This window comes from Centroberyx gerrardi, chromosome 15 (genome assembly GCF_048128805.1).
Source record: "Centroberyx gerrardi isolate f3 chromosome 15, fCenGer3.hap1.cur.20231027, whole genome shotgun sequence".
In the NCBI taxonomy this organism is placed as follows: Eukaryota; Metazoa; Chordata; class Actinopteri; order Beryciformes; family Berycidae; genus Centroberyx; species Centroberyx gerrardi.
Window position 1 is genome coordinate 10,686,803 of NC_136011.1, and position 22,695 is coordinate 10,709,497.

Consider the following 22,695-nt stretch of genomic DNA (forward strand, 5'->3'; position numbering starts at 1 on the left):
GGGGGGGTGGGTGTGTGTGTGCGCACGCGAATGCCCATCTGTGTGTCTCCATGCAAGGCATGAATTTATGATTCATCCTGTTTCACAGTGGGCAGTCAGTTTTAGAATGGAGCTCCATAAAAGAGTAATGGAAATTCCTGGGGAGCTGCTGTCCTGTGGCCTTCTAGCACCCAGTGGTATGCACTATCTTGGCGTATTATCACTTCTCGCACAATCTGTTTGTCAGCGAGCCCATGACTTCAAAGGAGACTTTAAAGCTTTCTTTCATTTTCTATCGGGGTGAGGGGTCGAGAGAGTGAGTCTACATCATATGAACAAAGCCCCCCCTAAGACATCTAGCAAAATAAAATGTTACCATCCTCGATTCAGCTCCTAACATTCACTCCAAAGCACGGATCATAAACTATTAATAGATATATGTCTGTATGAACACCAGAAGGGTGCCTCTTTGAATCAGATCCTTGTGTTGGGCAGGAGCTGGAATGGGGCTAAAGCTCGTGAGCTCCCTTTATTTCCTCGTAACTCCACTATCACTACGTGGAGGACGGTGGGGGGCTACCATTACGGCTGTTGTGTAAAATTGCCATTATTCAGTCAAGCGATTATCTGCTGCCATGGTGTGTAATGCATCTCTCTGACTCTGGCTGGTGCCTGCACACCCAAGGCTCCACCCACTTAGAGAAGGGTGAAAGTGAAAGAAGTGACCTCCTTCTCTGCAGTCTTTCCAACAGCTCAATGCTTTTTAGACAAGTTAACATAATATGGAAATTGAACATGGCTAGTGGATAGTCATATAGCGATAAAAGTCATAAATAAACCAAAGAAATAACATTCATTCTGTTTCGTGAACACTGAGTGTATGATTTGTTGTTGAGCAAGTGGCATATTTATATATCATTTGTATGTAGAATTATTTGGCCGATATGTTTGGAGGACTGAATGAACTCTGCAGAATGCGATGCTCTCCAATTTTATCATCTTTTTGTGCATTAGGGCAGAAATCATTCAAGTATTCAGTTGACTAAGTAAGGGATTTATTTTTCAATCTTTCCAGAGGGTGAAAGGGAAAATGGATTATTGGATTTCAACTGAGCTAACAAATAGAAGTAAAACAACTCAAATATGCTGGAAGAAAATTAATATATTTGTAATTGCAGGTTAGCGTTTGAGCAGAAAAACTACAGCGATTACAAACTCCTTGTCCCATCTACTATACAATTAGAATTGAAGCTTGAAGCCAGTGAGCTCTGTGGTACTTACTATTCATCTTTAATGCTGCAATTTCATGTAGTTGCACTTTGTGTGATACTGAGGCATATTGCACTCCTCTAACCAAGGAGCCCATTCAGAACTGCTCATTCTGATGTAATGCATTGTAATATTCCCTAAAAGCTGTCTCAAAGGGTCTAGTTTGGGTGGTCTTGATTGGGTGAGTAACTAATTGGATTTCTGAACGGTAATTTGGCTATGATTGTGTCCCACTGGTGCCGACCACTATCGTCAGATCTTCACTTGTCCATTTAGCTTCTTTGTCATGTGTAATCCCCTACAAAGACCTTCCTGAAATGAGCATCCACAATAATGGTGTTCCCATCTCTCTCCCTCCCTGTGCAGGACACGAGGGTCATATTCTGCGTCTTTCTCGAGACCGATTTCACCATCTACAAGAAGAAAATGTCTCTACTCTTCCAAGGTACATCTGTTTACTTTCATTTGCTTGTCCTGCTCATGAACCCTTTGCGGGGGACCGTAAAATTACATTTCTTCTATTGCCTGTTGCTGTTCTGCACTGTAATTGCGAATGAATTGATGTATGGAGGTACACTACCAGTCAAAAGTTTGGACACATGCATTTTTCTTTGTTTTTCAGTATTTTTCACATTTTAGAATAGTAAAGACATCAAAACTATAAAAAAACTATGAAATTATGCAGTGACTAAAAAAGTGCTAAACAAATCAAAACTATTTTATTTTAGATTCTTTAAAGTCGCCGCCCTTTGCCTTGATGGAAAGGCAAAGGCTTTGGAAAGAAATTCATACATAGGCATCAACTTAACTATTTATATTTGTCTAAGAAACACATTTCAAGATCAAAATGGCATTAAGATAATGAAAAACATAGTACATTCAATCAGATGTGTCCAAAACTTTGACTGGTAGTGTATAGTCTATGGTATGGTGAGTATGGCCAGGACTGCTGTCTCTAAGGCCTCCTTTCTCAGTCTGTGTGGTATGTGGTCTCAGCGCCCACCATCTGTATTTAGGCAGGCAGCCTTGCTGATAGGTGGATAGGCAGGGAATCCGGCAGGCAGTGTAGATACCATGATAGAAGCTCCGCTTTTTTCTGCATTGAGGAATTGTTTGGCAAAATCCTGCAGAACTACTGCAGGATGAATATCGGGCGTGTGTGGGGGGTGACTTCTATATTGGTACCACTGCTGGGTGACAGGCTCAGCTGAGAAGACCATGTGTATCCAAGGGAACATGTGAAGCAAGGTCTGTCTCATTTCCTAGAAGCAGTGTTATAAGGATCTGTCACTCTTAGGTAACACCTTCAAATGTAAACAAATTCAAGGGACCAACACGATCATTTGGTAGATTCACAGTGGGAATTAATGCTGACAGTTGGTAAAACAAATGTCATGTTGTCTGTGAATTACCTGAATAGGAATTAAATGGTCAGACCACTTAATAAAATAGCTATCTTATATTTTACATTAATGTTGACATTTTGATGAGACTTTAATGTAATTTAACTTTAATTTAATTTTCTGTGTCAATCTACCCGACTCCTGTACTAAGAAATATGGGATGCATGGCAACCATTGACTCCTCCTCAGTTACTGCTTCCAGATCCCATCCAGGAAATAAACAAACATCCATTATATTCTACTCCCACTCTCTTCTCTGTCTCGCTCTCTCTCAATTCCCTCCCCCTTTCACACCCTCATCTTTTTTCGGAGGCCAGGAGCAGTCACCAGCTCTGATGGAGGCTCCGCGGAGGATTGAGCTGAAGAGCTGGGGAGCTGAAAGAGGCTGGCTGCCTTCACCAGCCTAGCATTATCTCCCATTTACCTCGCTTTTCCCTCCCCACCTCCCCAACGGAATACCGGCTCTCAGGCCTTCATCCCCCCGGCTCCCAAACGGAGAGTGTTTTGTTCCCCCTGTGCTCCCGTCATCTGTCCCGCTCCCCGCCCAGACTCTTCCCAGAAAGATTGCATTCTGGGGAGAGACTGTAATTATATTGCCTGCCCTCATGCACCCAGCACCCGTCTCATCATATTAGTGCTGTGAGATGAGATTCCGGGGCTGTTGTTCTCCAGTTATCGCTCTCGCCATTTACAAGTGCTATCAGTGGATAACTGCCCTGTATGTCTCCATGAGTGAGAACAGCGGAGAAGCACAACAACGGGCCTTGTGCCATAAAGGAAATCAGGAAAGTTTTGAGCGTTAATTATTAGAAGATAACTCCTCAGGAAACTATTGTTTACCAACAGGCAACGAGTTGCTAATGAGGGTTGCAGAGGTCAATATTATAAGGTGTGATTAAGTGGGGGATCTTTCCAGAAGGCCACAGCAGCACACGGCGCGCTGCCAAGCCAAGTGCATTTCCTCATCACGCAGTCTTGCCTGTGATGTGCCCTTTGACCTCCAGGGTCAAGGCCACCTTTGTCACTGCATTGTGTGTGTATGTGGGCTGGAGAGGATATTAATTCCATTACTTGGCCCAGACTAAATGGCTAAATAGGTGTCACAGTCCCACTCAGGGTCAGTGTCTGGACTGAGGTGTGGTCCCACTCCGCTCTTTTATGCCATGCTCTCCTACACCTGTTCAAATCTTTCACCTCATGCACACACTCAGAGCTTTCACCCTATCCTCTATAAAACATGAAGAATAGTGCTTTTGAGATACTTGATTAGGAACTACTCAAAAATAACATAATTATTGGTGCCGTGATCATAGACTAGACACTGAGGCTGAGTGTGAGGCAGTGAATTCATGCGTTTCACGCAGCCTGGCTGCACCAGTTTGATGAGTTTAACAGTAGTTGATAGGTGTGCTGTAGAGAAAGAAAGGCTGATTGGTATGATTACACCATGGAGGGAATGCATAACCCCTTAGTGTGAGAAGACTTGCATTTAGTCTGAGCAGAATGGCAGTGGTGAATCACAGGTTGTGAATTATCTCTGCAGGTGTGCTCCAGCTCTTTCAGAACACCTCATCATCCTCACTGCCAGAGACAGCCAGTCAGGTGGATCTTGCGGGAACACCGACTGCATCACACACAGAGGCCTAAGACCTTTCTGTATCCTACAACATCCTCTCACTCTCAACAGCCCACTGTCACATCGCCCCCCCACACACACACACCTCACCCCCTCTCTCTTTCTCTTCCTCTCTCTTCTTCACTCATTCTCACTTACACTTCTCATGTTCCCACGCAGCTTGCACATTACCTCATCCTTCCACTTTCTATCATTCTTCCTCATTTAGCCAAGGTAGAGCTTCTCCACCGCCTCCTCCATCAGCAAGCTGTTATGGAGCCGTTGTGAATGGTGGCCTTGATGTTTCTGTAATTTGTGTGTGTGTGCGTATCTGAAACTCAGCATCTGCCCGATGACATCAGTTTCAAGCATGTCTAGAGCTGAGAGTAGGCACAATAGATTTTTTATTGAAGTCTTACTATTCTCATTTTTCATCGTATAGCTGCTTTCCTCATATTCATTCAATCTGTCAAGTGACAATGACTGGAGTAGGAACATGTAAACAGGGCATTTGCATACAGGAAATTGCTTTATTACAATGTGCATCCCCACAAGCTGTCAGTATGAGAAAGCCAAATAAGGCCGCGCCACTGCAGGAAAAAGAAAACTGAAAAATAGCCTGTGCTGACGAGCACACTCATACACATGCATGCAAGCACATGAGCAAAGACACACATAGATACCCACGCACTCACACGCAATCATATACATATAAAACAGAGACACACACCCACACACGGGTATTAAATCTCTAAACATAGGGTTCACAATGAAACATTAGAGGAAATGGCTCAAGTATTTCCAATGTCATTTTTGCGGTGGTATGTGACCAGTGTTGAAGCAGATTCACTAGAAGATCAGCTGTTTGATGAATAATGATGAGTCCTCACAGATAGACAAAGGCCGTTTCACATAGCATCAACTGAAGGAGCACTTGTAGCAGTTGTTTAGAATTGCAGGTCCCTGTGAAGGAAAGGTAGATACTCGTCGCACAGAAATATGCAAATATGGAAACACACTGGTACACACAGGAAGACTACACACAAAGCATCGCCTCTGTAGTACCATTCACCATCCATTACCAGGCTCCCCAAATGAGCTCATAACCAGTGATATAATGACCTATTCATTACTTACAAAAGCCGTAAACTGTACCCATCTCAAAGGTGCTGTGAGATCTGGCCAAGAGGGGCCATCAGTGCGTCGTTTGAAGGAATGCATACACCTAGAAGTGGTAACCATGTTTTAATGAATCGCCATGGTTACATTTGTAGAATAAGATAGATAAACCAAAACTTGAAAGTATTGATGAATAAAACCATTCATTGATTAAAACACAGAGCTTAATTCATGCCATTAATCATTTTCCTTGATTCTATTAGGTATTCAGATTGGTTCACAGACTGTGATTGACAACTTGCATGCCTTGGCACATTGTGGGTATTATTTGCAAGCATGGAGGCAGTCAGGCAGCTGCGGTTTTGGAGAGTAAAAGCATGTTGAAATTGATTCTTGGTACACTCCTCCACTAATATGATCTGGGTGGCTGCCCACAAGCTGGGCTCCATCTCCTATTCTCCTCAATCAGCCACAGTGCTGACAATATTAACACAGCCCACAGATCTGCAGGGGCTGCTGCATTCTCTCCAACTGTTTCACTGACTTTCCAATTGACGTTTATTTACATGGCACTTAAAGTGGTTCATATTTGCAATGCATGCGAACCCCCTCACTGTCCCTAATAGAAGCTTTCCTCCTGCCGGTGCTTGTGTCATGCATTGAAAGAAGTAAAGCCTGTAATTTGTTGACAGACAGCTCGGTGTTTGTTGTGATGGGAAGGGCTGCAGGAGCACTCACAGGAGTGAGAATGAAGCCTATGTAGGTTTCACAAGGCGATCCCTGGGGGCAGGAAAATGAGAAGACCATGGTGTGTTAGGGATGCAAGTGCCAGGATCAGCTATTCACAGTCTCTCAGTCAGCTTTGGCAAATATCCAGATTCACTTTTAACTTCTCATACAACATGTTAGTTACTTTGCTAGTTTATACTCACTTTTTAGCATGCAACCCTCCATATGACCCATTAAATGGTCAACTACCACTTTTGGATGCCCAAGGTATCCAGAGTAACAACATTCATTTTTTTGTTTACTTTTGTTTACATAGCTTCACATATGTAAACTACAAGTTTGTGCAGTAGGTGCAATGAAAGACTGAGCACTGGTGGTGGTTATGGAGTTCTTTGGGCAGTTATCGTTGTAGGTTGTTTGTTCATAAACTCATGTGGAGGTAAAGTGACTGCTGGTCTTGCACTACTCTACTACACCCATGATATCCATTGCTCTGGGTGTCGCCCTAAGGCAGAGACCATTCTGCCAACTGGATACTCATTGCAACCTAGAGTGCAACAGAATGGGTAGATACCAGAGATCAGCATGAAGGCTAGAGGGACGAGTAAGCTCAAGCAAAACGGCTAGGAGGATTCCACTTGTGAGATGGACTTAATTTTGATTGCCATTTCTGAAGCTTACCTAAGCTTCATCAGTGGTTGACTGTTTCTGATCATGTGTTTCTGTTCATAGCAAGTTCGAGCTGAACAACCAAGCCACCTTGTATGAATCCCTCGCATCAATCTCCCCATGTGGAATGATATTTTTAATTTCATCTGTGGCACATTCTCTACTGTGATCACTCTGTAACTTTCTCTGCTTTCCCTCTGCCCTTGAGACACATGGAAGTTTGAAGAAAAAAGAAAGAATGAAGGAAAGAAAGGCAGGAAGGAAGGAAGCAAGGAAGTAAAGAATGAAAGGAGAGACGGTTTGTCAGATTTTATCTCAGACTAAGTCACATAAGTCTACTGTGTTGACAACTGTGTTGAGCTGTTAATAACATTACAGCATGTGGCAGTAGCTGAAACACCCCATGTCTCCGTTCTTGCCCTATTGTTATACTGTATCAGTGGGCCTTCCTTTGTTTCCCCAAGCAGGGTTAGATTAATGCACTGTACCCCTTTATTCAGTGTTATACAAAAGAAAAGCCTGTCCCTGGATCCACAGGGAGCTCTGATGGTTACACTTCTACAGAACAGATGACAACAGCCTTTCATCAAAGCTAACGTTTGCCTTTTCGTGTTAACCCAAGCACACCCATGCACAGACACACGCACATCCACACACATATACAGGCATGCATGTGCCCACACACATAGTGTATACCGTACACACACACGTCCATACACATATATATACACACATATATAGTGACATGACTCAAAGTGTCTTCAGGCACGCTGAGCTGTGCTAGATCTGAGAGTGTGTGTGCATGAGTGTGTGTGTGTGTGTGTGTGTGTTTGTATGAGGGATGCAGGGAGCTGTGAGCAGCCATCCACAGTTCCTTTCTATCCCTCTCCCACTCTGCAGTTCCTCCTGAGGCAGCATCCAAAGCCTCCTTCTCATCTCCCCCACTGTGCATCTCAACTCATCCACCCAGAAACACCTCTGGTTTACTCAGTCTGTCTCACACAATAGACTTACCCGAGCAAGAAAATCAAAAGTTCTGTTTTTTTTGTTGTTTTTTTCAAAAGGAGCAGTCATCCACCCCCAGACTGAAATCCTTGTAATTTGAGGAAATGGGAGGTTTTATGTAATTTGTGCTGGGCCTACAAGTTCATGGTTAATTGAAAAAGAATGTGTTGTGAATGTGACCCCCCACACACACACACACACACACACACACACACACACACACACACACACACATACACATACACCTCATTTGTCGTAATAACTCGCTAGCTTCAAGGCTGTCTGGTGGGGAAATGGTGGCAGGCTGTTAAGGCTTGTAGGGAAGAGTTTCTAGCATGGCAGCTGACGTGGTGAGGAGGGAGAAGGAGGTGAAAGGCTTACAGCAGCAGGCTGGCGAACATGTGAATGTGATGGGTTTTCTTTTGGTAGATTCACACTTTCAGTCACACTCCGAGGCAAGACTGCTGATTGTGTGTTTTCAGCGTGTGACTGGTTTAGGCAGCCATGTAGTATGGCATGAATATACCGCACTGTACTCTAACTACTCTATAATCACTGAGACAGGCTGTGATGACTTGCCGTATCGTACATTATAAAATAGTACGGTCTGACACACTCTCTTTTTTTTCCCTTCTGCCAGACAATGACATGGAGGTTACAGAGGGACAGCTGAAGGGAGGTGAGTGACAGAATATTTCATGGTCGCCTTTTCACCTTAACACCTCCTTAAAAGCACACAGAGAGTGAGCGAGTGCCATATCTTAAACCTGTGACAGTGATTTGCTAGGTTTTAAGCGGCAGATGAAATTGAATGTTTATTCATTTGGTGACAAGTCGAATCCCAGGCCTCACACATCACGGTTAAAAATACTTCATGTCAGGTACATTACATTACAAGAGCTTATATCCACAGCTAATTCCCAACACCGGTCTCTTCATCCGGCTTACAAACACAATGCCTTCAGACCACCTAAAGAGAACGACAAAGAAACAGCAGAGCAACATCCCTCCACAGCACACGCCGGGCGAGAGCACAAACACAACTGTCAGCGCATAATGCTTTTATCACCTCACCATCTTGGCACACGGCCTGAAACTCCCAGATACTGCTTATCGGGATAAACTATTGACATTTGTCTGTGCACTGATGTCCTGAATAAGCAATGGCACAAACAGAGCGGCTCATGGAAGTCGGTGTATTGTTTGAGTAGCAGGAACAATAGACTCAATAGGCTGAGTTTAGCAGCAGTGTTTTTTTCTCCTTGGTAGACTGAAAATGTCATTTTTTATGAAAAGCTTGATAAAATGTTCCGCCTGTAGCACTGTTCTCCAAAGTACAGTAGGTCTTAGATAGCACCAGGTGCCAACTTCCCCCTTGCATTTATTCCAGAGGACAAGGGGATTGAGAGCAGAGGCCTGCCAGGTCTAGCCGGTGTGTCCCGTGAACACGTCATAGTACATGTGCAACCAACTAAGCAGAGAACAATGTTAGTTTTACTGTCTGTCTGAGGAAGTGTTCGGATTACCGGAGATCTGGGACCCGGGGTGCTATCAAAATGTTTTTCCTCCCAAAGTCACCCTCATGATTTGCCAATTATACGCATCTGTGTTTTCAATGAGATTCCATTTTGGGCGAACATAAAAGGTCTGTTTTATAAGTGCACTGTAAAATGTGATATTCCAGAGTGATCCAATGTGCACATAATGGCTAAATCATAAAGACTTGGCTGAGAGGAACCGCATTTTAAAGAGTTTGTCCTATTGGTAGTGCCTGAGTGATTATCTCGTTGCGTTCCTCACCAACTATTTTACACTGCACACAGCACACAGTATAATAACATAGCACCAGACCATATCAAGCAAACTGAAATAACCCCTGGTAATTCCTAGTTCTGTTGTATCATCATGCCAGCCCTGCCCTGGTCCAGTTTGGCCTTGTTTGATGGGCCTCTGCGCCAGTGCCAAATACTGGCCTTTTATTCTGCTCCATCAGCCAGGGTTTGATTCAGTGCTGCCTGGAGCCTATTCAAAGGTTCAAATGACTGCCATTCTCACATGGAATGGTGCTTTTGTCCCAGAATGTGCTCTGGAGTTGGCCTCAAAGCCTCACATTCTTTCCCCCTCCCCCAGAGGAGTCATTTTTTGTCAGGCAGGTATAAAACAAAACAACATAAGAGCCATCGAGTTCTCCCCCAGGCTCTTGTAGCACGGTCAGCAGAGACAGACAATGGCCAAGTTAGTATAAGCACTGCTAGGCTGAGTGAGGCTCGCCAAAAAATCACCTTTACTCTCACCACCTCTCGTCTAAGGGTGCAAACTTGACCGGCCACATCATTGAATCAACATTTGTTTATTTTATAGGTAACACAACACCATCTAAGAAATCCAAAAGCAGGGATCAGAGTGAAGACAGCAACAGAGGTAGGTATGCTTCTTTGTGTGAGTGTGTGTGTGTGTGTGTGTGTGTGTGTGTGTGTGTGTGTGTTTGTGCATGCATGTGTTCATGGTTCCACTTGTGGGTTGCTTTCTATTCAAATGTTATTAATGATGTAGTTTTTTTAAGCACACCAGGTAGCACAACTGGTGGAGGAAACAACCTACATCGAGGTGTGTTTACAGCGTATTTGTTTTGTGTGTATGAAGTAATGGAGTGTGTTCTTGGTCAGTAATCTCCATCGCTCTCTTGTGCCAAGTTCCTCTTTGGGGAAATGAATACAAGATGAAGCTTGGTCTTTTTTAAAAGAATGTTTTCTTAGCAGGAAACTTGTTTAAGAAGCCATTATCTGGCTATTCTGCAGTTTCAGCCCCTTTGGATGTGTAATATTGAAACAATTATAGGCTTCTCCGATACGATGGACCAAAGATAATTAGATTCTTACACTGGAGGGTGTTAGTAGGCAATTAAAATCGTACACCATTCATTTGTCTTCAAGCCTTAAGGTTGCAGGGGATTTTTGAAGATAGCAGTCATTGTTGTTTTCTTTGGGGAAATGGCCCTTCCACCTGATTGTGAGTAAGGCACATGAGCTGCAGAGAGACTGGACTAGATAGCGCAGTCACTTCAAGGGCGTCAATACATTCTGTGTTGTTAAACAAAACACCATCACCCTCTTTCCCCCGCCTATTCAACGTACCTTTCCATAATCCACAGCAGTAATTCAATATGATTCACAAATTCAATCACCAGCATTAGGAGGGCATAAGTATTTTGTAATAATCTTTATAAATCCTAATTTATCAGGCCCGGCAGCTTAATAGTAACTAATCCATTCACAAAAGGCCTTGGCACAGCTTTCTAGCATGGGAACACTCAGTCCTTGAGACAACCTCTCTCGCAGGAAGGGAACGAAATGATATTGTACTAAATGCCTGCACTGTAAAGGTTAGGTCTGATTGTATGTAGCACATAGGAAGGATTAATCATAGAGAGCACTCAGATGTCAAGATTACACAGAGCAGAGGGGATGGTAATTGCAAGAACAGACTGTCAGTTATGTAAGACAGACATTTTCAGACCTTAAGAGGCCCATGCAGGACCTCTCAAAGCAAGACAGAGTACACTTCACTCCTTTGTTAGACGTTCTTACATCAACAGGACACCATATTTCACCATCTTGTCCATGCAGCGCGTCACCCATTTGGCACAGTCAATATGTGTAGCGGTTTTTAGAATAAATTATACTCTGCAGCAGAGCTTGTGTAGTGTGTCGACCAAGATGCCTCAGTGTGATCTATCACATGCGCTCCTTAGGGGATTCACCCCCCCGGGTCCGGGGGTCGGGCATGAGGGGCTTTTAGCCACAATACTGATGAAGAGAAAACATTAAGGCTTTCTGCACTGTTGTTCAATGATAAATACACCAGTTAGTGGACTAGAGGTAATTATAGGTCCGCCCTGTCCCACACACAGCGACCACTACATTTATGGTTGTTGTGTCAGTGCTGTTGTTGTTGTTGTTGTTGTGCCTTGGTGGGCTAAAGTGAGAGGACAGTGAGGAGCACACAGTTATCACCAGCACTAACTGTGTGTATATACTTTTAAGACCAGCACGACTGATAAACAGGGGAGATGGTCAAATTTAATGGACAGTGTTTCTCTGCTTCTAAAGAGGGCCAGGCTCAACCCATAGTCAACTACAAATAACCCCCCAATGTATTTGCAAAGGGCCACAGTTTCACTGTGTGTGTGATGAGCCACGTTGTGATGTAATCCACATGAAACCCAAGAACAGCATACAGATGCTGCGAGCTAGAGAGAGGGAGAGAGAGAGAGAGGGGTGGGGTGGGGGTGGGGGTGGGGGTGGAGGGGGGGATAGAAAGGGTGAGACACAGAGCCGAATGCTGGCAGAGGGGTCTAGTATAGAGGATTCACTTTAGGGCACACCTGAGTTGGCAAGCAGCCCCACTGTGTCTATTATTTGATATCAGATTGGTATTAGTGAGATTAGTGGATGTCACAGGGCACACTAAAATGTGAACACTGAGCCAGAAATCAATGCCTGGCATGTTAGGCTTGAGAAAGAACTGAGGAAGAGGAGGAAAGAGAGGGGAGAGGGTGAGATATGGCACCAAGCATAGAGATGAAGATTAATGACTGGATGGATGGATGGATGGGTGTATTCCCTAAGTAGTAGTGCATAAGTGTCTGCTGGCCTACTTGGCCACAACAGAGCCTTCCCCCTGTGTTCAAACAAGCTCTCTGCAGGCACAGTGAATCAAAGGCTCTTCTCCCTGGGATGCCATCTTTTACACTTTGGCACACTGTCAAGCATCACTCACACACACACACGCACGTGCACTCACAGCACACACACACACAAGATTTTTCACCTGCAAGAGGTCTTTGAATGACAGCTGTTGGTCATCTTAGAGCCCTTTATACTTTACACAGGTCTCATGAATGTTTCAAGGTTCTTTTTTTTATCTTTTCTTTGTGCTTTGCTCCAGTTGGCTTTAATGAAAAGAAAAGCAGAAACGGAGAAAAAGATTGTGTAACTCGGGTGTGTGTGTGTGCGTGTGCGTGCGTGTGCGTGCGTGTGTGTGTGTGTGTGTGTGTGCACGCTCACGTAATTCACATTTTCGTTCACATTCATGCACAGGAGGTACTGTTTTTTGCACCTTAGAAATATCCACTGTAGTCAATGTTTCCCTGTCTACTCAGTGGTCATGCAAGTAGGGCACATGATATGTAGCTGGTGGGTACGCCTATCAGCATCTAAATTGTTTATGTCCTTGTGATACATCTGTAACTGATGTGGACATAAATAAATCATTCACATGTGTTTGTGTGTGAAAGAGAGAGATCTACATTTAATCACCAAAATACTACTCTTTCTGTCTCATCCAACACGTGCAGACGAACGCTGAAAATTGCCGTTTTTCTCTGTACTTCTATAAGTGCCGTTCATGGGAGTATTGACACTTGGAGGCTGGAGGTGTGGACTTTGGCTTCAGCCCTTCTGCGTGAAGTATGCCAATTAGACCTTCATACACAGTAAAGAGAGAGCTGTGTATTGTGGGTATCAAGCAGGAAAGCTGTGACAATGCTGCCACCTGCTGTTCGGAGCTCATGACTGAGCAACCTGGTGGAGGTGCTGGTCGGGTTTCTGCTCGGTGGAGAGAGACAGCGCTCTGACTGAACTTAACTTAGAGCCATTATAAATCACATCTGCCCTACATAGAATCTTTTGTTGTCTGCTTTGTGTGCATGTGTGTGTGCGTGCGTGTGTGTTTATCCACGATCTTGCCCTTAGCATCCTTTATCACAAATTGAATACTGTTCCATTCAATAAGGCAAATAGGAATGATCAAATAACATGGAGGAAATTGCATTCAGCCCTTTGTCGTATCTGATATACTGTTGTTTGGGATCACTTTAGACAGATACAGCGGTCATGCATAATTTTTAAATGTAGAATAACCTTTTGCGTGACCTCGTAGCCAATGAAGCATTCATCTTAACCCACGCTCCCAATGAAGTATTCTTTTCAACCCCATGGCTGTGGCTCCATCTCACAGTGCCAGTCATGATTAATAAAAAGGATTGCCATCCACTGTGTGTCACCAGCATTCTGTTTGATGGACAGAGGCACTTGAGACAAACATGCAGCCCTGGTAGAACTGGTCTTTTTCCCATTTAATAGAGGCTGGCATTTTTATTGTTCTGAGTGCAGGGCAAAATTGCATAGATATGAAAAAATGGTTTCTCTCTGCAGCTTGTTAAAAAAGCAATTATAGAAGCTGCACAATAGCCATTGTGGAGCATGTTCGCTTATTGGTGTCATGGCTTTCATTTACTCAATTTGTCCCAAATGTCATTGGTGTGTGTGCGTGTGTGTGTGTGTGTGTGTGAGAGAGAGAGAGAGAGAGAGAGAGACAGGGAAAGGGAGGTAGCAGATGCGATGGGGGGGATAAAACTTATTTTGTGTCATTATTCAAACTTCTGCCTTTCTTGTGCATAAACTGGCCAGATTTCACTTTGGCATTGTAGGTAATGGTAGATAGGCCTCTTCTGTCATGATGCTAAATTTGAGGTTGATGAGCAAGCATGATGTCTGTATGAAGAGCGTCATTCCCCAGTGATTTGTCTGCCATTTTAAAATGCGATACCGGCTCTCACAAGATAATTGCAGCCATGAAACTCTATGAATTTTCATAGATGCTATTAATTAATTAAAGCAATTTGCCCAGAACAGATTACCAGTCTACTGTAAATTATATGATGAGCTGCATTTTTGAAACATTGAGCAATGAACATTAGGTAACTTCTTTTCCAAAAATCAATGTGTGGCATTTTGAAATGAATCCTTTTCTCCCTCCGTTTTCAGATGAAGAGGAAACAGGTGATGAAGAGGAGGCTGAGAATGGTAATGTACCTCTGCAGACCAATAACAGATGTTCTGAGCCCACCAGCTCCATCCGTGCTTCTTGATGTCATTTGTCGTCAAAAGTGGAATTTCAATCTGCTCCAGTTCAGTCTCTCCATCCTGCGCGCCACCACTCTAACTAAAAAAAAAAAAAAAAAAAGTTCTCTTATCGCACAAGCATGGAACAAAGAAATCCCTCAATTATGTATGGCTTTAGAAGTGACATTCTTTTTCCGTTCTTTTTTGTCACTTAATTTATGCATGTCTTTGTGGTTCCATTGCTCTCATACAGCAGTACAAAGACAAAGCTACACAAAGAGATGGAATGAAAAGGCTGTTTGAGGTGATATCGAAAGCCAAGTCAATTCAACTGCAGTCACTAGCACTGAGCTCAAATGTTTTTCCCTCTTTTTGATTTCCTTCTCCGCTTCTAGAAGCTGCAGAATGTGGGGACGTGGTGATGGAGAGTCAAAACCAAGGTACAGTACAGTTCACTTACCGCTTGGAAGGATTCTGCAAAGGGGCAAGGGCCATGAGGGGTGGTTGGGGGTGGGGGTGGGGAGGGGTGTTGGGTGGGTGGGTGTCATATACTGTAGTATTGTCTGTGTGCATAATTGCCACCACACAATCCAAACATCGCTGACTGAGTGGGATGGAATGCACAACATTGATCTGACTCTTATCTCTAGAGAATTGTATGGGCTGACCTTAATGTTTAGATGTCACTGCTGTGTGTGTGTGTGTGTGTGTGTGTGCATGTGAGACTCAGACATGCAGCTCATTTGTTGCTTGCCTCTTCAGCTTGAGTGTGTGTTTACAGATAGGGCCTGATCAAAGAGCTAACCTGATCAATCTTATTAGCAGCAGAGGAAAGACTATTGTACACCATTATTACTGCTCTGAACTCATGTGTATAGGCAGGACTGACAGACTGAGGACTCTGAGGGATGTATCCGTTTGATGTGTGTTGCGTTGTGTGTTGTGTTGCGTTGCGTTGTGTGACACTGTGTTGTTTGAACGTCCCTATGCTTACCGTTTGTGTACAGTTGTGTACTTCATAGCTGACAGCGACTACCTCAAGTGGATTGTGTGTAAACAGATGTTTGTGAATGCTTGTTTGTGAATAAGTGTGTGCTTCTGCGCGTGTGTGTGTGTGTGTGTGTGTTACAAAGGGGCAGCCATTATCTTTGAGCCAGAGCCATTTCTCTTTCTCCAAATTTCTGCTGTAGTGCTGGTATATAATTAAGATTCTGCATTTGCATACTGGCAGCGTGCAGTGCCTCGCCTTCCCTCTCTTTTTGTTTTATTCAAACCCCATTCCATTGACAAAGATTTGACAGATACAGCCTTCAGCCTCTCATGAACATGAATTTTGTAGCTATTCTATGGGAGAGTTGAAGCGAATGCCGCCCTGCAATGCTATCCTAGACCTGAGATTGGTAATTACTTTCTCATGAGATACAAACAGAGAGAAGTTTTTCAGTAGTGAACTGTATCTATCTTTTTATTTCAACCTTGGTGCATATCAAACAGGAAAAGAACAGTCAACCTGTTGGTCTGAAATATCTCTGAACGATTTCTGTCAGCACTAATGAAGTCTGGCCTTGTTTTTCGCCATGTCTTACAGGGTGCACTGTTTAGACTTTTACTCCCTACCCTTGAATTCATCCTTCAAAGCTCACTTCTTTTTTTTTTTTGGTTTCAATGTTGGCCTGCCTCCAGACGAGGATTCAGGCCATGAGGAATCAAATGACGCAGAGGGTAAAGATGAAAACGAAAACGAAGACAAAGATGATGACAAAGGCGTCGACGACGAGAAAGACAAAGTTGAAGACAAAGGTATGTATGTGAGGGTACATGCACCCATTTAGCACGAGGTCTTTTGTCAGTCACAAAGATTATTCCAAATTAACTTTAACATACTGTACATTCCGTTGATTGCCTAATCCTTCTGATACTCATTGTATTTTCCCACTGTATGTGGCAAATTCTATCCATATGACACCCAATACTATTTGACTCAGGTCTGGATTAACAACAATTGCAACATTGCAGACCAGGAAGAAGTAGCTGGAAAAACTTAGCCATCTCTGAAAGTTCGGCCATAAACAGAGACTGTTTTTTAGGCTTCTAATTACTTTCAATAAGGCTTTTGTTTAGTTAAGAGTGATATCCATTTAATCTACACAACTGGTGATATAGATACACACAGGACATCAAGATACTTGTGGCGTACAAGGAAATTGGCCTGTGATGCCACCAGTCTCTCATTCTTACTGTTTTGACAGCAGAGGCAGCAAATATGAACAAGTCCGTAAAATGGCTGAAACGTCTATTTCAACATGGCTAACGTAATGACAGCCTAACAAAATAAAAACACAGATGTTTATTTAAAAATTTGGTTTACCAGCAATCTAAAATTACATGGTTGGGATGGAACTCTAGAAGCGCAGAATGAGAGTGTTCCCCACTGGAGTGTTTTTCCCATTTATTTATTTCTCCTTCTGTGTGTGTGAGAGAGTGTGTGTGTGTGTGTGTGTGTGTGTCTGTGCAAATGAAACTCTCAACGCAGCATAGCCAGAACCAAGTGAGGAGGAAAGGGGGCTCAAGTTGTGACCGGTATTGTGCTGCTGTTTGCAGTTTAGAGAGGACATGCAATATTTAGTCTGTCACAGGAGCCTCACAATGCAGAGCACACATACACACTCATGCGACCATGCACACACACACCGACACACACATATGCACACACCACAGAGCTGATTAAAGGCAAATGGGAAGCCAACACTCCTTTCGTAAACACACGGACTCATTCCGCGCAAACTGAATGAGAGCACAATGTTCTGACTGCGAAGAGCCAACAATGATGTTGTGAATGTGTAGTGCGACAAAACATCACAGCTTTGGTTCCTTTCTCAAGCAGAGGAAGAGCCGCATGCTGTAAATACAGAGGAGGAGGAGGACCCAGGAAACACACAGGAGATGGAAGGTAAGATCTACTCTACTAACCATGTAACATCACTCCATACTGAAAATACAAGTGCTATAGACTATCTGGGTAACCCTCTAGCAGCCATATTGGAGGTCCTCGGCACATGGCAACATTGTGCTATCCAACAATGAGCTCAATGCATTTCTAAACTTAAGACATGGCCGTCTCAACAGTATGGAATAGACATGGTGAATAGAAGTATGGAATAGAAATGGATTTGAGCCGTTTTTTGACTGGGAACTGGGTATTTTGCCACTAATACATCTGACCAATTTTGTATTTAGATGTCAGCTTGTTAGCTAACTATAGTATCTGTTCAGCTACCCATCACTGTCTTAATACATCTGGTTTGCACATTAGCTAACATTATGTAGCTAGTAGCTAGTAGTTAGCATTAGTCGTGGCTAGTTGTGCGTTAACAACAGCTGCTTTGCTAAACCAGCTTGCTGGCTAGTTAGCTAACAAAGCTTAAAAATCAGGAACTCTAAGTAGCACTAAATAACCTAATAACCTAGTAACCTAAATTTGGAGACAAATTATCAGACTATTCACAATTAAATGCGACAGAATGGATCTACACCCACACTACACTGTCTTTTTCACATCTCTCTTTTTCCAGCCTGGTTGTTTATATATTTATCCATTATTTATGTATAGCCAATACTTCAGTGGACCTCCATGACAGCGCCAGCCATATTTGTTAGATTTGTGATATAACTGCAAAGCTTCAATTGTGTCAATATTGTACGGCCCTCTTATGTATATGTTTCTATTGACCACATGGGATATCTGTCTTTATTCCCCATTTTTCCGTGGCTCACACTGTCACTGATTAAGTGTATTCTCTGGAGGAGTTGAGGATAGAATATTGAACCCCAAGTCAACCCCTCTCCCGCCTCCGCAGAAACACCAAGGTCTGAGACACTCTCTCACCTCCATTTCACTTTCTCTGTGACTGACATTCAATTAATTTAGGGTGAGAGTGAACGTTCCAAATAGATCTGTCTGAGATGGCCCTCTCCATCCCCTCGCTGAATAGCCATTGGAATACGTCCTACAAACACTACAGGCTCTCCATCACTGGAAAGCTTCACTCCAGCCTGTTGATTGTGTCTTGCCTGAGCCTGCCAGTGTCTGTCACTGTCCAGGGTTACCAGTGCCTGCTGTGAGGTGGCGGTGTCAGGCGGTAAACAGCCATGTCGTTCCTGATTGCAGGCAGATTGCATTCTGTAAGGAGGAGCGGGCAGGAGTCTCGGACACAGCGCAGGCCCAGACCGTCTCGGATATTGAAAGTCTGAATCACACGCGGTCCGACACAGCCCAGTACAGCCCAGCTTAGCCATCCGTAACCGGCTATTCACAGGACAAGACCAAATGACTCCCGAGCCAATACCCTTATTAAAAATAATAACTGTAATCAGGCTGGCTGCTCATGGCCGTAGAGTTTAAATCTGCTTTATTGAAAGGAGTAATAAAATGGCACGTAATGATGGGAGGAATGAATAATGAATCAAACAATTCGAGGACAGATGAATATGAGGTTACTACACACACACACACACACACACACACAAACCCACTCACATTCATACTGTATCTTCTGCACCAGAAGTCTCACCTGTTAGTTCTATTCTCTGTTTTTGACATTAACTTTTATTCATGATCAGGTAATAATTCACAAGCACAACAAGAATCATTTGAATCCTGTTCACTCATGTAAACCTTGACCCCCTGATCTGGTGTGTGTGTGTGTGTGTGTGTGTGTGTGTGTGTGTGTGTGTGTGTGTGTGTGTGTGTGTGTGTGTGTGTGTAGGTGTGTGTGTGTGTGTGTGTGTGTGTGTGTAAATCTCTTTTTTTCGTTAATAAATGGTTTCTATTATAGATAGTTCATATATTGTATGCCAATGTAGCAAAATCATACAGGTATCAAACAGTTTCATACATTTGTTGAGCAACACGATGCCAAACAATTATTACTTTTGCTGCTGCAGCGACCCAATTTCCCCACGAGGATCAATAAAGTTTCATCTTATCTTGTCTTATCTAATCATAATGCTTTGAAAAACTAAGTAAAAATGTTATTGTTTTTTTCCAAGTCTGTCAAGGGGACAGCGTCACTTCAAACTCATTTTGAAGGCTCTCAGTCAGTCAGTGGCGCTCCATCATTGCCAACTATGGACAAAAAGAAAGAGAAATCTGGTGCTCTGAAGTAAAGAAATTAAAAGAAGAAAGAAAGTAGCTGCCTCTTGTAGCCCCTTGTCTTTGATCTTAAATACTGTAGGAATATTGTTTGTCATTCCATTGCTTGGTGAATTGTTGTTTGCTTGAATGTTCATTTGTGTAAATTATTAATTCATGGCAGTCTGTAGGCCTATATCAGCAATATCTAGCTGACATCAAACCAGCTATACTTTACATGTGGCTTTTGATGCATTTGTTCAGAAAAGGCTATTGTCAACTTGGTTGTAATAGCTGGAGGGTTTATTGATGAACCTTGCAATGAAAGGGTTGGGTTAACTGTATGTATTAGCATGTTAGGTGTAGAGAGAGAGAGGGAGAGAAAGAGAGAGACGGTACACTTGATACATTTTCAGAGAGCCCTCCTCATACTGTATACATTAAGTACAGTAATTACAGTCAATTTAGGAAATGTCAGACACTGACATGCTTCTACTGTATTCTCAAATACTTCCCCTTACATTCACACGTTTCTCCACATGCTCCCAGTTGTCTGCAATGCGTCTTCACACCATGCTTTTCTCACATATCATAATATTGCACATATGGAAGTGTGTGTCACAGCTATACATCTCAGTTCAGTCACACTAAATAACACGCGGCTCAAGAAAATAGCTTTTTTGTGTTTTTTTTAATTCATTTTCACTCTCATCATCATTATAACTTGCTAATGTATTAATTTCTAAATTCTACACATATGTCGTCTCAATCTGTAGTTTACATTCGACAGTGAATTAGGGAACTGCTTAGCTACAGTACATGGATAATATCAGACTTATCAATTAATGCTACCAAGCTATCCCATCTGTTGTTTATACTGTAGGTTCACGTCTGTTATTATTTACATAGAGTATATGTTTTAGGCATTTGTCTGTTGTTCTTACAACTTACAATGACTTACATTGAGGGAAAAAGCTTAAATTTCTAGATCTGCAACATTATAAGAAACCAACAGCATGGAGTGCAAGGGTTACAGCCACAACGTCCTGACAATACATATCAAAAATTAATGTCACCATTAAAACATGGCACCTCCCATAATGACTGCTAGCATGAAAGTTGAGCACATTATGGGTTAGTATTGAAGAAAATTGTTCATTTTTTGAGAACAGAATCATTTATGTTTTTCAAATATTGCCTGATGAATTTCAGGTAGCAGATTTTTTTCCCCCCAAAATGTAAATATAGCGTTTTGAAATGAAACCTTCAAATATTCCCATGTCCCCAGAATATTCATATGCAGTAGAAATATGCAAGGCAGTAGAGGGATTTTTGTTCTGGCTATGCTCACCACTTATTTATATAAATCATATGTATGCACCATCGCCCCTGCAGAGGCAAATAGATTCTCACTCTAATACTTGGGATGTTATAAAGGCTCACCAAATTGAATCAGAATCCAAGATCCTTCGTTTATGAATATTCATAACATACTTTAAAATGGAAATTGAGGCTATTTTGTTATTGTCTTTGTAATATCTATCTAGCAAGCCTTTTTTGAGAGTGGGCAACCGCTTCAGTAACCTCATGGAACACTCATAAATTAAAATAAGGCTCTCTTAGCCTAAAGCAAGGAATAAATAAATCTGAATTGTGAACAGGAGTTGTTTTTCCTTCATGCAGTGTGATTCTTCTACAGGAGTCGATATCTAGTGTCTTAGCTCCAAAGGTAAGATTTAATGGCTGCCCAGATACAATGCCACTGAGTAAACAGCGGCTCATCCTTCTTTCCAATCAAACTTTGGGCAAGTTTCCCCCTGTAAAACATTTGCATCTCATGCACTGCACTGACACAAACCTGAACTGGTTCTACGCCGTGCACGACCGGTCTGTGGTGGTGTTTCCTATTACACTTTCAGAGTTGTGTATGTGCCTATTACCGACACAGTTTATCTCTTTTGTTTTTTTTTCAGATGTGGGCAAAAAGCAATGCTGCTCCCTTAATTTTGCTCTCAATATGCAGCAGAATATAAAAAGTAAACAACCTTGCAATTGTTGCCCAGCCGTCGAGGGCGCCTGAATCTTCAATATATCAATGTTCCTTCTATTTTCCTTCCCTTGAGAAAGCCGGCCTCGGCTGGAGGCTGACTGCGGGATGAGAGCTGCTCCTTGTCTATGGGAGGATGCTGCAGAGGATACTTCAGAGTATTGGCCTTTACCTGAGTGTGGCTGGGAGCGGGCCAGAGGGGCAGGCGGGGGATAGGCTGTAATGGCATACTAAACTCAGGCGGGATGGACCCTGCAGGGGAGATGGAGAGGAAGAGGAGGGAGAGACAGATAGACACAGCGGGCCATCACAGCAATCTCAATCTCACCACAGCAGAGAGAGAAGGCACCATTACACCGGCACAGAGGCTGCCGCAGCTGGCATGCCCAACGTTCCTCTTTCACTTGCTTTTTCTCTTTTTCCCTTTTCTCTCCTTACAAGTGTTTTGTTTTTAAAAACATCACCATGACGCAAGTAGACTCAAATTCATCCTTGTTATCCACACAAGTTTTCTTTCGTCTATATACTTGATTGTGTGGATCTCATAAGTTTATATCTCCAAATGTCTTTTTCCTTGGTGGCCATGATGTGTTAAGTATTGATGGCGGTGGCTGCTTTATTTAGCACTGTGACTCTGCCACAGTCGGCAGAGAAAACTCAGCTGCACTCACAAGTGCCATATGGTGCCAGAAAACCACAAGCTTGTCATGTACCTCCCTCTCTCCCTTGTAAGATCCACCAATAATAAAAAAAAAAATGCATCAGAAATGGAGGAGCATCGAATCCTCTTTTAACAACTGTCAAGAGGATTAGTTTTATTCTCT

General features: G+C 42.9%; 1 protein-coding gene across 2 annotated transcripts in view; it reads left to right on the forward strand.

The window, feature by feature from the left end:
• The window catches only part of macrod2 (mono-ADP ribosylhydrolase 2), a 399,869-nt gene that overhangs the window by 364,556 nt on the left and 12,618 nt on the right, over positions 1-22,695 (forward strand). The window contains exons 9-15 of one of the 2 annotated variants that reach the window (XM_071897955.2): positions 1,615-1,693; positions 8,429-8,467; positions 10,150-10,209; positions 14,616-14,654; positions 15,089-15,133; positions 16,377-16,493; positions 17,575-17,643. In XM_071897955.2, the coding sequence (XP_071754056.1) occupies positions 1,615-1,693; positions 8,429-8,467; positions 10,150-10,209; positions 14,616-14,654; positions 15,089-15,133; positions 16,377-16,493; positions 17,575-17,643 (448 nt within the window). The remainder of the gene's footprint in view (positions 1-1,614; positions 1,694-8,428; positions 8,468-10,149; positions 10,210-14,615; positions 14,655-15,088; positions 15,134-16,376; positions 16,494-17,574; positions 17,644-22,695) is intronic. The other variant, XM_071897956.2, reaches the window with a different exon arrangement.